The following is a 16,170-nucleotide window of genomic DNA, read 5'->3' on the forward strand; positions in this document are numbered from 1 at the left end:
GTTAACAGTCCCAAACAGGCAAGACTATGCCGATGGTAAAAAAAAAAAGTCAGTGGCTGCCTCGGCTGGGGGAGAGGGGGATGAACGGGCGGAGCACAGGATTTTTTAGGGCAGTGGAACTGTGACATTGTACTGTCGTGCTGGGTGCCTGTCTTTATGCATCTGTCACAACCTGTAGCATGTACGAGACCCAAAGTGAACCCCTATGTGACCTATGGACTGCGGGTGATACTGATGCCGATGCAGGTTCATCGACTGTAACACATGGACCACTCGGGTGGGGGTGTTGATGATGGAGGAGGCTGTTGGGTGGGGAGGGACAGGAGGTTTGGGGGGCCAGAGATATATGGGAAATTCTTCTTTTTACTCAATTTTGCTATCAAACTCAAAATTGTACTTTTAAGTACACAAAAGTATACTTTCCACTCAATTTCGAACTGGTCTAAAATACAAAGTTACTCACCTTTTTAAAGGCTGTGTAGCTATTGCCTTCAGCCTGTACCAGTGGAGGTTAATGCCAAGAAGGGAAATTCATGGATCCACAAACTTGGGTGCAGCCAGGACCTCAGACATCGCACAGAAACCACCGAGGCAGAGAACAGACCCCCAGAGACCCAATCCTCGCTCTTCGACTCACCGGCTGTGTGCCCTGGGCAAGTTACTCAACTTCTCTGAGCCTGTGTTTCTCCATCAGTCAAGTGGAATAATGGGGTTTATCTCCTTTATAGATGAGATAATCTATGGTGAACTCTTAGCCAGTACTCCACAAATGTTAGCTATTATTTGCATTATTTTATCCAGTACGGCATTCATTCATTGATAATTAATTGAGCTGTGCACCAGGTACTGGGGTGAACGAAGCTTACGACCTAGTCCAGCATCTCACCAGGCACGCCGCAGAGTCGGGAGCCAAAGACACGGCTGCCATTCGGGCTTGGCTGGCAAGCACCGGCTGGTACGCACACACCAGCCGCAGCTTCAGGAGCTCCAGCAGCCAAGCAATTGCTCAGAAGATTTTGCTATGAGCCAGGGTGTGGCACAGAGCTCGGCTGCGAGGGTTCAACCCAAGACCCAGCACCCCCTAGCTGTGGGACTTTAGCAAGCTCCTTACCGCCTGTGTGCCTCAGTTTCCCCATCTGTACATAGGAGTCGATAACAACGTATCTCGTGATTTGTCTGGAGGATTAAACAGTGTCACATACGTTGTGTGCAGAGTGCTGCTGGGCAGAGAGCAGGCGCTCTGACATGTTAGCGACCCTTGTTCTTTTTCTTGTTCTGACTCACCGGTGCCTGGAAGACTGGCCCCCAGCGGTGGCGACCGGGGGAGAGCAAGGCGGACTTCCTTGGTAACAGCGAAGAAATCCAGACGGCCAAGTCATCTCAGCAGCCCAGTGGAGTTCTCTGGAATGTGCCTACCTTGTGGCGTTTCTCCCACCGTGTGGCTCACGGGGTGTGAGCCGGTTTCTGAGTCACCCATCGCCATGGCACAGAAACCACGACCGCACGGGAGCAGAGGCCTGCGAGGGGGACTGGTCACAAACTGCGTGACTCACCCAAAGAGAAACATTAGCCACAGCAGCTGCATGTGAAATGACGTGAAAAGCAAAGTCCAGAAAGCAAGGGGCAGTGCAGTTTTATGTCGCGTTAACACACACACACACACAGAACTGCACATGCCTGTGTGCTGTGGTGACATGGTGGTGGTTTCTGGCCGGGTCCCTGGTCGCCTGGCACTTGCGGGTGGGAGAGACACGTTCCTTTCACCCTGTGCTAGTTGGCAGCTTTTGAATGTGGAGCCATACACCCATATTGCTTATTTAAAAAGAAGAAAGGGAGGAAGCAGAGACTGGAGTGGACTCAGGAATCAGCGCTCCACTGTGTTCTGTCAAACATCTTCTGCTGCTTCCCGAGCAGATGGCCCCGGGGATGGCGGGGTTGGGCTGGGGCCAGCGGGCAGCCTCCCTCCCCCATGGGTGCTCGGGGAGCCACGTGGGGCCCTGTGGCTAGGCACAGGCCTCCAGCTGTGTCTTCCTGTGTGGCGGGAGGCCCGGGCGCAGGGCTGAGAGCGCTGAAGAGAAGGCCCCAGCTGCCTGGCACAGGCTGCACACACAGTGCAAGGTCATGGTCCCGATACCTGGGTCTGGTCTGGGCAGCTTTCCAAGGCAGACGGTCGTGACACACAGCCCTCTTATAAGCACGGGGGAAGGCTCTCCATTGAAGCTGCCTGGTGCCATTCACAGGGCAACTTCCCAGTGAACCCCGGGGTCAGAGCAGCCCAAGGCTCAGGCAGCACATCCGGAGGGGCCAGGGGGTCCTGGCCTGCTCTGGCCGTCCGTGGGCTGGTGAGAGCCCAGAGGAACCAGGGTTCTTACTCTTCACCCATCTGCTCGGCTGAAACATAAAGATGCTTTTCAGAGCTCTCCCTGAATTGGCCCTGCAGCCTTGGGACACACACAGCATTGTGTGCAGAGACTTCCCTGCAGCAGCGGAAGGGAGAGAAAGGCCCTTTCAGTTAACTGCACAAGAAGCAGGGCTCTGTCCCAGGACGGCCCCATGCTCCGTGGGCCCCTGGGAATTCACAGGCCGTCCGAGCACCATTAACTGCCTGCGGTGTTGCCTTCGGGCTTCTCAGATGCCCTGTAGCCAACAATTCTTTGTACCTCCCTGTAGGAAAAACATCTTCGCATGCATGCAAACAGGTCCTCCTCAAACATCCCTTCTGCATTCAAATGCACGTGCACACACATGTTTGTACGTGATCATACTTGTGCCTAGCAACACAGGTGATGTCCTAGTAGTTCAGATACTTAGTTCGAGGTAACCAGTAAGATCTTCAGAGGGTTTAAAGCGACATGCAAAGTTATGAGTGATAAGGTAGTCTCCTTTGTTTCTCCAAATCTGAGTCATCGTTCAGTTCGTTAATTCTCTTTACCTACAGACGGTAACGCCTGCTGTGCCCCTTTTTATCTGTGGCTCATTCATTCATTCTTTCTTTCATTCATTCACTCATTCACCCAGCATGGGGAGGGGCCCCGCCATGTGCCAGGCACTGTTCTAGGTTCCTGGGCTGTGTTAATATCATTGTTACGTGGTCAGCAATCCATGGCCTGAGGTTTGCATTCCAGTGAGGAGACAGAAGTTCGCTGTGGTGTCATAAAGGGACAAGGATGGAGAGAGGGGGCTTTCTGGGGACGTGACCACTGAGTGCAGACCTGCAGGTGACAAGCCAGGGAGTCCCATGAGTGTCTGGGGCTCTGGGCAGGAGAAGTGGCGACTCCCTTGCTCACTTTGGTTCCATTGCACTCACTTGGCAAAAGCCAGCCCAGTGAGACCCAACTCTCCACCCACCGCACACCCCCATCTGCATGATTGAACCTTGGCTCCAGAACACCGGGCCACCGCACTGGCTGACCTCACTGAGAGTCATGCCCAGAATCTCAGGGTGGAGGGTGGGAGCGAGGGGGAGACTCCACGCTTCCGTAACACCCCGCTGGTGAAGCTGTTCACTCTCTCGCTCCAGGATGGGCAGTCCCCAGCAGCAACTCGCCTGCTTCCCTCTCAGCTCACCCTCCTTCCTATTTCCCGGAGTAACCGAAGAGCTCCCTACCACCGCCAGGTTCCAACACCTATGCACTTACTGACTTCATTCTCGCCCAAACCCTTCCTCCCTGTTACCCTGGAGGAAGTACGCAGTGGTGCCCAGCCCTGGTCTGCTACTCTGGCACGTCACTCCAAAACTTCTCCCTCTCTCCCACATTAGCCATCCTCCTCCTCCCAACCCCCATCTCCCAGAATCATGCCATCAGCATAGAAATATGGGGTATCTCCTATAGTAAAAAAAAAATCTAGTCCTGGTCTGTGTGGTTTATTTGGTTGGGGGTCATCCCACAAAGTGAAAGGTCACTGGTTTGAATCCTGATCAGAGCACATGCATAGGCTGTGGGTTCAGTCCTTGGTCAGAGCATGTGTGAGAGGCAGCCAATTGATGTTTCTCTTTTCTCTTTTTCCCTCTATTCCCCTCTCTTTAAAAATAAATAAAATATTAAAAAAAAATCTAAAGACCCTCTCTTAACGGTACTTTCCCCTCCACTCACTTTGCCCAACCACATCCCTAGGGAGTGGCTGTCTCCAACATTCGTCTCTTTCCATTTGCCCTTCAAGCCTTTGCTCAGATGTCACTTCCTCAGTGAGACCTTCCCTGACCATTGTATTTAACCGGCCCCTCCTACCCAGCTTCCCTTTCTCCATGGTGCTCATCTCATTCTAACACATGCTGGGAGGCACGTATCTATTTTGTTTACATCCCTTTCCTGGGATGAAGTCCAAATAGGACTGGAAAAAAAAAGTCTGGCCCTGCCCCGCTGGTGTGCCTCAGTGGATTGAGAGCCGGACTGCAAACCAAGGGCCACTTGTTCGATTCCCAGTCAGGGCACGTGCCTAGGTTGTGGGCAAGGTCCCCAGTAGGGGGCGCTCAAGGGCCAACCACACATTAATGTTTCCCTCTTTCTCTCTCCATTCCCCTCTGGAAAATAAATAAAATCTTTGAAAAAAAAAGTCTGTCTATTTTGTTCACAGTTACACCCTGGGCTCTCAGAAAAGGGGCCCAGGGCACCCTGTTTGGTGAGGGAATGAGTGCATGGGAGGGCAAGGGCCGGAACAGTGAGGCAGGCAGTGTGGCCGCCAGCAGGGGGCGCGGTGAGGGAAGACTATGGGCGAGAGGCAGCGACAGGCCCCATCACAGAGGGTCAAGGGGAGGGTCTTAGTCCGATGGGAATCCGGAAGCAGGAAGACGGAGGTCTGGAGCTGCAGAGGGACGCGATCCCACTGATGTTACTGGGATTCTGGGCACAAGCTGAAAACGGCACATTTCGTGAGCGTGTTCCCAGGCAGGCTATGTTTACATCAGCATTCTCGGAAAAATAGACGCGAAGACTAAAGGAAAGCCGCAGGTTCACCATGGGTCCCCACACCCAGGCCCGGCCACAGGGCGTGAGCCCTGCCCAGGGGGTGGATTCACAGGTAAAATAGAAATCAGAACATTTTTCACCGGACACAACAAAACAAAATGTTATCAGCAAACCCTTAACACCATCCATGCTCTGCCTACTTATTGATAAAACATTGAGCTCATCATTAGTTTGCTTTTTAAACAACTGGTGTTATTTAAAAACACATATTTTGAGCTATTAATCAACAAATACTTCCAAGCACATGGAACAGAGAAAACTGATCTATACATATTAAATAACATGGCTGCCATTCTAATTCTTTATTGTTTTTTAATTATTATTATTAATTTTTTACTTTTTAAAGGAGGAAGGAGGGACAAAGAGAGGGAGAGAAACATTGATGTGAGTCAGAAACATCTATCACTTTCCTCCTTGTAAGTGCCCTGACCGGACATTGAACCAGTGACCTTTCAATTTGCGGGACAACGCCCTATGAACTGAGCCATGCCCATCAGGGCACGGTTGCCATTCTAAATGTTGAACACAGAAATTGAAAGCATCTCGGTCCTTAAGAATTAAGTAGCCCTGGCTGGTGTTGCTCAGTGGATTGAGCACTGGTTGCAAACTGAAAGGTCGACAGTTCGACCCCCAGTCAGGGCGCATGCCTGGGTTGCCAGCCAGGTCCCCAGCAGGGGGAGCGTGCGAGAGGCAAACTATCAACGTTTCTCTCCCTGTCTCCTTCCCTTCTCCTCTCTCTAAAAATAAATAAATAAAATCTTTTTTGGGGAAAAAAAGAATTAAATACAGCAGTAAAACACCTAGCGGCTACCTGGCCTTTCCCGGCATCACCAAGGACCCTTTCACAGAGGTTTACTATGTGCTTTGACGCCACGGGACCCCGTCTTCATGAGCCGTAAAGCTACAAGGTGCTCCCCGGACTGTGGGCATGACCAGCTGGGGCCGGAAATACGTGGAGTGTGGGTTCAGGTGTGTGTGTCTATTGGTGGAGACGGTGCGTCTGCTTCCAGAGCTGAGTGGGAGTGGGGTGCACAGCCCACAGCTTCTGAGCACTCCAGGCAAGCAGACATGGGGGTGGGGGGCAGCTGGGGACCAAAGAGTATGGGCCTCGGCAGCTGGTCCCCTAGGAGGAAAGGAGAAGAGCAATTCGCAAGACTGCCTGGCTGGGGTCTGCGGTGCCTGCGCCGGTTCCCGGCTGTGGGCTCTGAACACCCAGGAAACTGGCCCTGGGCTTTTAGGTGTTGCATGGGGGTGGCCTCGTGTCCCCAGTGCTTTGTCGGCGATGTCCTCAAAGCTCGAGGGTCAGGCAAAGTGGGTCGCCGCTTTCCACTCTGATAGATGTCCTCACGCCTGGGTGCACCCAGGGTCATTGTCACAGTGCTCTGAGAAGCATGGGACATAGGACTGTAGACGGCTGGTTTCCAAGGGTGGATCCTGAGCCAGCCGCACCAGCATCGCCTGGAAACTTGTTGGAGATGCAGACCCCGAGGCTCCACCTGGACAGAGCTGCTGACTCAGAAACTCTGGGGTAGGTCCCAGCACCCGCTATTTCCATGCACTTCCTAAGGAATTTGGGTGCAGTTGGGAACTGCTGGGCCAGGCCAGTTCCCGGTGATGCTGCTGCTGCTGGTTCCACTGCTCTAGAAATTTCACAAGCAAATGATTCAGTTTACGAATTATCCTGTTATTAATTACCAAGTATCACCGAGTGCCTAAGGGTATAATAATGTGTAATAGTGATTACCTCTGAACAAGGGGATTGTGGGCAACTTTTAAAAAGTTTATGTACATTGTTCAGAGTTGTTATCATAAACATGTATTACTTTTTAAAAATATGTTTTATTGATTATGCTACTACAGTTGTCCCATTCCCCTCTTCATTCCCCTCCACCCTGCACACCCCCTCCCACCCACATTCTCCCTTTAGTTCATGTCCACATGTCACAAGTTCTTTAGATTTTACATTTCTCATACTGCTCTTGCCCTCCCCTTGTTTTTTTCTACCTACTGTCTATGCTACTTATTCTCTGTACCTTCTCCCCCACTCCCCTCCTCCCACTCCCCTGTTGATAACCCTCCATGTGATCTCCATTTCTGTGGTTCTGTTCCAGTTCTAGTTGTCTGCTTAGTTTGTTTTTGTTTTTCTTTCAGGGGTGGTTGTTAATATTAAATTGTGAGTTTGCTGTCATTTTAGTATACATGTTTTTTATCTTCTTTTTCTTAGATAAGTCCCTTTAACATTTCATATAATAAGGGCTTGGTGATGATGAACTCTTTGAACTTGACCTTATCTGAGAAGCACTTTATCTGCCCTTCCATTCTAAATGAAAGTTTTGCTGGATAGATAAATCTTGGATGTAGGTCTTTGGATTTCATGACTTGGAATACTTTCCAGCCTGTTCTTGCCTGCAAGGTCTCTTTTGAGAAATCAGCTGACAGTCTGATGGGAACTCCTTTGTAGGTAACTGTCTCCTTATCTCTTGCTGCTTCTAGGATTCTCTCCTTCATTTTTATTTTGTGTAATGTAATTATGATGTGCCTTGGTGTGTTCCTCCTTGGGTCCAAATTCTTTGGGACTCTCTGAGCTTCTTGGACTTCCTGGAAGTCTCTTTCCTTTGCTAGATTGGGGAAATTCTCCTTTATTATTTGTTCAAATAAGTTTTCCACTTGTTGCTCTTCCTCTTCTTTTTTTTGTACCCCTATAATTCGGATGTTGGAATGTTTAAAGATGTCCTGAAGGTTCCTAAGCCGTTCCTCATTTTTATTAAAGATTCTATTTATTTATCTTTAGAGGGGAAGGGAAGGAGAGAGGGAGAGAAACATCAATGTGTGGTTGCCTTTTGTGCATCCCCTGCTGGGAACTGGCCTGCAGGGAACCGGCCTGCAACCCAGGCATGTGCCCTGACTGGGAATTGAACTGCGATCGTGTGGTTTGAAGGCCCGTGCTCAATCCACTGAGCTACACCAGCCAGGGCTCTCCTCATTTTTTTGAATTCTTGTTTCTTTCTTCTTTTCTGTTTGGTTGTTTCTTTCTTCCTTCTGGTCCACTCCATTTATTTGAGTCCCAGTTTTTTTCCCATCACTATTGGTTCCCTGTGCATTTTCCTTCACTTCACTTAGCATAGTCTTCCTTTTTTTTCATATAATTGTGACCAAATTCAATTAATTCTATAGCATCCTGATCACCAGTGCTTTGCACTGTGTATCTGATAGGTTGGCTATCTGTTCATCAGGTAGCTGTATTTGTTGTGGAGCTTTGATTTGTTCTTTTGTTTAGGCCATTTTTTTGTCTTGTGGCGCCTGTTACGTGCTGAGGGGCAGAGCCTTAGGTGTTCACCAGGGCGGGGCAACCCAGTCAGCAGGGTTGTGACGCTGTATGTGGGGGTGGGGGTCATAGAGGGAATAATGGCAAATTGCTCTGCTCTCTGTGGGATTTCAGTCCCTTCCACTGCTTCCCCCAAGCAAACTGGGCCCTTCTGGTGCTGGTTCTCGGGTGGGTGGGTTTGTGTATGTCCTGGGACCCTGTGGGTCTCTCCAAGGAACTCTCCTGTGAGGCTGGGAGTCTCCCCCTGCGCCTCAACCTCAACATTTTCAATCAATGTTTTGAGGCTTTATTTCCCTGCGCTGGGACCCTGGGTTGCGCCGTCTGTCTTGCTCCCCAGTTTCACCTGGTTTATCTGCGTGAGAATGTGGGACCACCTGGTCTGCCGGCCACCTTGCGCGCAGTGCCTCGCTTCACAATCGCTGCCTCACTGGGTCTGCCCGTTGCCACCCCGTGCCCGGGGTCTGCCAGCCGCCACCCGTGTGCCCGGGTGCCACCACTTTTTGTGCTGTGACCCCTCTCCGCTCGGCCGCCCAACTCCATCCCACCTACTGTTCTGGATGAATGTGTCTATTTTAACTCCTTGGTTGTCCGACTTCCATACAGTTCAACTTTCTGTCAGGTTTGGTTGTTATTTTGTTTCTAAATTATTGTTGTCCTTACTTTGGTTGTGCAAGGAGGCACAGTGTGTCTACTTACGTCTCCATCTTCAACGTGTATTACTTTCATAAATAAAAATTAAAAGGTTTTCGAAGTAAAAATACCTTATTCTAGTATCCTTGTTATAGCAGTGCTTCTCAAATTTTATTGTGCAAATAAACCTCTAGGAGGGGGTGACCTTGGTAGAGATGGGAAGGGTGGGCCACTGAGAAGTTCAAGGCCGTATTCTTGGCATATGCTAGGAAGCTGGAGCATGGGGTAGAAAGGCCTCCAGATCAGTTCCAGGGAGCCAGTTCAGGAGGCCGTGATAGGGGACCGATTTTAACTGAAGTCAAGGGTCAGCCTGGAGGCTGTGGATGAAAATCGAGCTCTATAGGGCGATCTGGTCATAAATTCTCAACCAGGCAGGTCATGGTGGGTAGCCAGGCACCAGGCATATAACTTCCTTTGTAAATGCCTTATCTCCGCATTAATGTAATCCCTGTCTGTTGCTTCTGTGCCATCCAGGTGAACACACCTTTGAGATGTCTCTTTTCAACCCCCTCCTTCTAGTATGTGACCACCCATTTCAGAGCAGACCCCTCCTAACTCGGTATCACCCTCGAGAGAGCACATCATCTTAACTCTTCTGGAATCCCACCCCCACCATGGTCTCTCACCTTCATGCAGACTTCTTCAAGTTCCCTCCTTAATTCCAAATGCATAAAAGAAGTTGCAAACTGTCACTTCCTTAGAAACATTTGTCTCAGTCTGTGAAGTCCTGCTTCCAGGCATATCCTGTGTTTGGCGCACATCAGTATTTATAAACATTCTCTACAGGATGGACGTTCCTCGTTGACGAGGGTTTAAGCAGGAAAGTGAAGGTTTGGTACTTTTATGGTCGCTCTGGCTGCCGTGTGGGAAATGAAGCCTCTCCTCACCTCGGAGCTGGTGCAGGGAGCCCGCCGGCCCAGGGGCGCTCTGGAGTCTGCCTGCGCCCCCCAGTTGTGCGGACTACTTAGGAGTCAGGAATGTCCATATGCATAACAAGCCACCAGGGGACGCGTTTTTATTGCTGCTCTGAGGACCTCAAACCCGAGCGCCAGGAACAACATGACTTTCTCCCCCTTTCAGAGGACTTGAGCTCCCGGCCACGATTTTCCTTGTTGCCACGGCATCTTGGACACGTCTCCCTCTGTGCTTTAGTCTGCCACCTGTCAGAGAGGACATGGGCGCAGCCCATGGGTGATGGCCACGGGTGACACCCCCGGCTTCCACTCCTACACTTGGGGGAAGTTGAGCGGTGGGCGCAGCGTGGCCAGAAGCAGCGCCCTGCAGCACTCGGGGGATGGGGGTGGGGTGGGGGTGTTCGTTTCCTGCCCTGGAAACTGAGGCACGGTGGGGAGAGGAGCGTGGGCCCTCGAGACTCCCGCAAACAGTAAGCGGCAGGTCTCGGACCCACTGCTCAGGGCTCCTGCCAGTTGTCTCTGCAGAGGCCAGGGCCCAGCACAGCCAGGGACAGGGCGGAGCCGGAGGCCCGGAGCCAGTCCCGGGCTCGCAGGGGGCGGGGGGTGGCAGCAGGGATACCCCACGCCATCCCGGCGCTTGAGCGTGGACCCGCGTGCGGGACACGCCTCCGGGCTCCACAGCACGGACGGGACAAGCGACTGGGCCACGTTGCCCCCGCAGACCCGCCCCGCCCCGAGGCGCCCGCCTCCAGCGCGCCGGCCCCGCCCCTCGGCCGCGCCCCCGCCCCCTGGCCACCTCCCCCGCCTCCGCCTCCGCAGGCCCGGGACGTGCCCGGCTGGCGACCGAGCGGCGGGTACGGCGTCCGGCGCACTCACTTCCGCGTCCCGCCGTCCTGCGGCCCGCGCGTGCTCAGCCCCCGCCGCTCTCGGACAATAGGCCGCCCGCTCCGGCCCCCCGTGAACTTCCTGCCACCGCCAGACCGGCCGGTGCGCTGGAGGACCGCGCTGCCTCTCGGCGCGGGCCAGGATCACAGCTGCGCGGCTGCGAGGGTAAGCGGAGGGGACCGAGCGCGCCCGGGACGTGCCTGCGCCTCCGGCCGCCGCGCCTTTGCTCGGGCTGGGCGGTGCGGAGGCTTCTGCCTTCTCTGGCCCTGGCGACTTCACACCGGCCCGGTCCTGTGGCAGCCGCCTTGTGGGCTTCTGCGTTTGGTTGGTTAAGGAGGATGTGATTTTTTTTTCCTCCTTTCATGATTTGAAAAAGAGAAAAGAACGCACTGTAAGCTGGGACGGGGAAGCGCCACCATCTGCCCCCACGTGGACACTTCCGAGGGGAAAAGGAGTTGGAAGAACTTGATCCATCAGGCTTTGAGGCCTCAGCTTTGGCTGGACTGTAAGGCCTGGGGTCATGACTCTCACTCTGGGCAGGTGGAAGGTTTTACCTGTTCTGGGCTGGACTTGAGCCCCAGTTCTTGGCCAGCATCATCCCCTCCCCACCCCACCCCCCAAACACACACACACACACACACACACTAACTGGGCACCTGGCCTAGGCCTCCACACCAGTCTGCAACATGGATAAATACGACGACCTGGGCCTGGAGGCCAGTAAATTCATCGAGGACCTGAACATGTATGAGGCATCCAAAGATGGACTCTTCCGAGTGGACAAGGGTGCAGGCAACAACCCAGAGTTTGAGGAAACACGCAGGGTGTTTGCCACCAAGATGGCCAAGATCCACTTGCAGCAGCAGCAGCAGCTCCTGCAAGAGGAGACCCTGCCCCGGGCCAGCCGAGGTCCTGTCAATGGTGGGGGGCGCCCGGGCCCCCAGGCCCACCGGGACGCAGGTGTGGGCAGCAAGCTGACAACGGATGGTGCTGCCAAGCCCCCTCTGGCTGCCTCGACAGGAACTCCTGGGATGGCTGCCACCATCACCACTGGGCAGCCCTTGTGCCCACCCCAGGAGCAGAGGGCCAGGCAGTATGTCCATGGCCTAAGGCCTGGTAGCCAGGACTGTGGTTCCAAGGAGGGCCCGGCGAGCTCTGAGATGTCTGCTTTCCATGGGGTGAGTCCCTGCGAGGACCCCTCCTGCCTCACCCATGGAGACTATTACGACAACCTTTCCTTGGCAAGCCCAAAGTGGGGCGAAGAACCAGAAGTGCCTTCCAGCATCAGGCTGGGGGTAGGGAGCGGGTGGCCTGGCGCCCCAGGAAGTGATCCGGCACCACCCAAACCCTCTAGGGATCCTCACTTATACCAGCCACAGCTCTCCCCAAGCACCAGCAGGTCATTTGAGAGCGGCCAGGACCGGGGAGTCGATGGCCGCAGCAGCGAGAAGCCAGCAGGTCTTTGGACCACCGCCTCCTCCCAGTGGGTGAGGCCTGGTCTGCCCTCCCCGGGCCCAGAGAACGGAGCCCTGTTGGGACCGGCTCAGCCCAGGACCCCTTTCTCAGCACCGCTGGCCCTGAGCTGCCCGGGTCAGGGAGCTCTTCCCAGAACAAACTCTGGGGTGGGGAGAGAGGTTTCAGGCATGACGCCCCACCCAAGCGTGCACCCTCAGCCCTGGTTCCAGGAGGGCCCCAAATCTTACCTTTGTAGCTCTGGGCCATCATCTTTGCCAGCCAGCATGGACGGTTTGCAGCTGGGTGCAGCAGCCCCCGGCCTGGGTCCCAAGCCTGGTTGCACAGACCCTGGCGTTGGTCCCAAACTCAGCCCCACCAGCCGCGTCCATCCATCGATGTCCACTCCGCTGGAGTTACCTGGTAAAGAAGGTTCCTCTGGCTGGTCTTCTGAGGGCAGCCTGGGGCCTGTGCTCACAGAGAGCCCCAGCCCCCACAGAGTGAAGCTGCCCTGCCAGACCCTCAGCCCGGGCCCTGAGCCTGGGCCCTCGGCCGCCGAACTGAAGTTAGAAGCCCTCACACAGCGCCTGGAGCGGGAGATGGATGCTCACCCGAAGGCCGACTACTTTGGTGAGTGAGAGGCTGGTGGAGCGGCCCATAGTGGAACAAGGGGTTGCCCCCAGGGACGCTGCAGCTCTCTGGCCTGTCCCTTTTTTTTTTGGCTTCCTCTTTCAAGTGCTTCTTCTGATTCAGAAACTTGAAAGCATCCCTGGGCAGAAAGCGGACCTTGCATTTGGGGGTTACACGTGTGTAAAGGGTGAAGCAGGGTGGGATTGCCATGTGGCTTTCGAAAAGGGAAATGCTGTCACTTTGGTTTTCAAGGGTTCCAGGTGTGCCTTCAAGTCTTGGGCTCATTTGAGGGCTGGAATGGGGCGGCTCTGTCCGTCCCAGTGCCCTTGAGCCCTGCATCCGCAGCTGGCTGGGCCTGCAGCTCTGGCTGAGAGAGGTCCAGTAGTCGGGCAGGGGCCCTGCAGGGCCCTGCATGTGGGTGTGTCTGTCTGTCTGCCTGCGGGACTGTGGGTAGTCGAGACAGGTGTCACAGTAACGTGAGAGTGTCTAGAGCAGTGGTTCTTGGTCTCTGGACCAGCCGCATCCCAGCCCCTGGGAACTGGTTAGAATCGCAGCGTATGGAGCACCACCCCAGACCCACTGCATCAGAAGTTGGGGGTGAGACCCGGCACTTTCACAAGCCTGACCCACGGGGAAATCTGAGACCCTGGACTAGGTGCCTCCTGACTCAGCCCCCCAACCCCCCACCGGGGGTTCCAGCTGGCCACCAGGTTGCTGAAAATAGGATGGAAGATGCTCCGTTTTGGTTTTGCTTGAAGTTGCAGATTTTGTTTTATTCTCTTTTTACTTTAAAACCACAAACTTTGAGAAACCGCTGGCTTCGGTGTTTTTTCCTCCACGCAGGGTTGGAGGCGGTGGGAGGGAGGCTCTGCTCCACCGTGGAGGTGGAGTCACGCCCTGGCTGTCTCAGCAGAGACCCCACTGGGGGCCAGCCTATTTTTAGAAGAGTCTAGGGTTGTTTTTGTTTTGGGGGTTGGTTTTTTTTTTTTCAGTTTCGAACTCTGGATTCTCAGGGTCACGATTTCTCCTCCGTGAGGCCTGAGAGCTCTGGGAAGCTGGTCCCACTGGGGTGGCGGCTCTGCGGGGGGGGGGGGGGGGGGGGGGGGCAGGGACAGGGGCGGTCCTGGAGGGGAGAGGCTGGCTTGCTGCTTTCAACCTACCTCGTTCTCTGTGAATGGACCGTTTTGTCCCAGGGTTGCTTGGCAGTTCTGAGGCTCCTGTAGGGGCACCGTGTCCTCTCTCCTGGTGAGAGTCCCCGGGCGACCGCTCTCTCGAGGCGAGGTGCGGTTTGTCTGTTTCCCAGCACACAGCATCATTTTACTGAGGATTCTCTCTTCTTCTCTGCAAATTCCCCTCTTTGGGAATAGTGCTTAGCTGGAAATTCTGTGGATTTTTTTATTTTAACTTTTGTTGAACTCTTTAATAAGAGAAAGTTTACATGGAGAGTCACAGGGGTGGATGTGGGCTGTAGAAGAGATGGGCCTGGGAGGCAAGTTACGGAGGCGAAGGAGGGGCCCCTGGAGCTTGGAGAGAAGGGCAGAGGGAGTGCACCTGGGGGGGGGGGGGGGGACTGGGACGGGGCAGGGCGTGCTCCCAAGGCGGGCGCTCCCTCTCCTTTAATTTACTTCAAGCTCCTTACACAGCAGAACCACAGTTTGACCTTCTCAAGGAGGCACGTTTACACTCCGATCAGAGTGGAGATATTAGCTAACGCTCTTCATTCATTCAGCACACGCTGAGCCCCTCCCCGGGCCGTGCTCCGTTCCAGACCCTGGCGTACAGAGTGAACAGCACTGACAGAAGCTCTGCCTCCCCAAGCAGAAACTGTGGAGTCAGGCGATGAACAAACAAGCCGGTTTTCAGGAGAGAAGGAAGTAGAGGAGGGGACGGAGCTGCAGGGCAGTGGCAGCAGGGGAGGGGGAGCCGGTTTTAAATCCGGTGTGCAGGGAGGGTCCCATCCACAGGCGGCATTCGAGAAGAGGCTTGAAGGAGGTGAGATGGTGGGCATGCGTCGGCCCCGGGCCAGGGCTTACTCAGCAGGGTGGGCAGCAAGAGCAGCGGCCGGCGGGGCTGGGCTGGGCAGTGCCAGGCGCTGAGCTAGACCCTTGACGCGGAACTTTTAATGTGCTTGTCCCAGCGGCCTTGGGAGGAGGGTTACCCCGCTGCACTGAGGAGGAAACTGAAGCTGGGGGGGGTATCCCGTTACTTATCCCAGGCCTCACGCTGGGTGTGGCCGGGATCGCACCCCAGGGTTCAGCCCCGTCAGGCCTCTTACCAGTATTGCCAAGCAGGGCCCCCACCCACCCTCCCACCCCAGCCAAGCTCAGATGGGCGAGCCGCATTCATTCATTTCATTTTACGTCTGTAAAACAGTTGTGGTGAGCTTCACGTAACAAAATTAACCATTTTAAAGTGAACAGCTCAGAGGCATTTAGTACATTGCATACTTTCATTGTGGCAAATGCCACTCCATCCACTTCCAGAACATCTCATCGCCCCAGAGGGGAGCCCTGCAGCCAAGCGGTTGCTTCCTGTTTGCCCAGCCCCCAGCACCAGGCTGCGTCTTGTACGGATATTTCACGTAAAGGGAATCGCGTTTGTTTTGCATCATGCACATGTAGAAAATTCAGAAGACATAGAAGTACGCACTGCAAGCAGCGAGTCCTCCTCCCGCCCCCACTTCTGGGCAGGTGTCCTGAGCACAGTGAATTGTCAGCTGCTGGTGATGGCGGTGGCGTGTTGTCACCTGCTCTTTGCCTTTGCCCCGAACAGTGCGTCTTGGCAGTTGTTCTGTGTCACCTTGCATTCAGTTGGCTCAGCGTCATCGCCGTGTGGCTGTGCCCCGGGTCACGCAGGCAGTGCTTGGGGGAGGACCCGCAGAAAGGGCCGGCTGCAAGGTGCAAGGGGAGCTCTGGTCCGAGTCCCCAGGGTGGGGCTGCGGGGCTGGGGGCTCTGTGCCCTTCATAGGCTGCCTGGTGGCTTTTTTTGGAGCTCGTGCTGGGGAGCCCACCGCCCACCATGGAGGAGAGGGCCTGCCCTGTGCCTGGTGTGGCAGCGATCCTCCCTCCACTGTGGTGTGACCAACCGCGTGGCAGAGAACGCCTGTCCCTGTCCTCTGAGCACCTGGCAGTCATTCTCGGCCCAGCTCCTGCCGTGGGACCTTGCGCGAACCCTGCTGTCTTCCAGGCCTCCCCCCACCCGTGGTGCAAGGAGGCTGGACCAACCCCAGATGTGGTGTGGCTGGGTGGGGTTGGTCTGCCCAGCACACTGCCCTTGTTAAACGATGACGAAATCATACTTCCAGGTA

General features: G+C 54.6%; 1 protein-coding gene and 1 long non-coding RNA gene across 3 annotated transcripts in view; one reads left to right on the plus strand and one right to left on the minus strand.

Moving 5' to 3' along the window:
• Nucleotides 1–10,854, minus strand: part of LOC128628027 (uncharacterized) — a 29,629-nt gene extending 18,775 nt beyond the window's left edge. The window contains exons 1-3 of the long non-coding RNA XR_008392345.1: nt 10,773–10,854; nt 9,609–10,142; nt 464–6,607 (exon numbers count right to left, since the gene is read on the minus strand). This is a non-coding gene — a long non-coding RNA (uncharacterized LOC128628027). The remainder of the gene's footprint in view (nt 1–463; nt 6,608–9,608; nt 10,143–10,772) is intronic.
• LIMD1 (LIM domain containing 1) overlaps nt 10,699–16,170 on the plus strand; it is a 51,600-nt gene continuing 46,128 nt past the window's right edge. Inside the window, exon 1 of one of the 2 annotated variants that reach the window (XM_053669323.1) lies at nt 10,699–12,863. In XM_053669323.1, coding sequence (XP_053525298.1) covers nt 11,468–12,863 — 1,396 coding nt within the window. In that variant the 5' untranslated portion in view covers nt 10,699–11,467. The remainder of the gene's footprint in view (nt 12,864–16,170) is intronic. The other variant, XM_037129766.2, reaches the window with a different exon arrangement.

Source organism: Artibeus jamaicensis, unplaced genomic scaffold (assembly GCF_021234435.1).
Source record: "Artibeus jamaicensis isolate MK-2021 breed Jamaican fruit bat unplaced genomic scaffold, CSHL_Jam_final contig_519, whole genome shotgun sequence".
Lineage (NCBI taxonomy): Eukaryota > Metazoa > Chordata > Mammalia > Chiroptera > Phyllostomidae > Artibeus > Artibeus jamaicensis.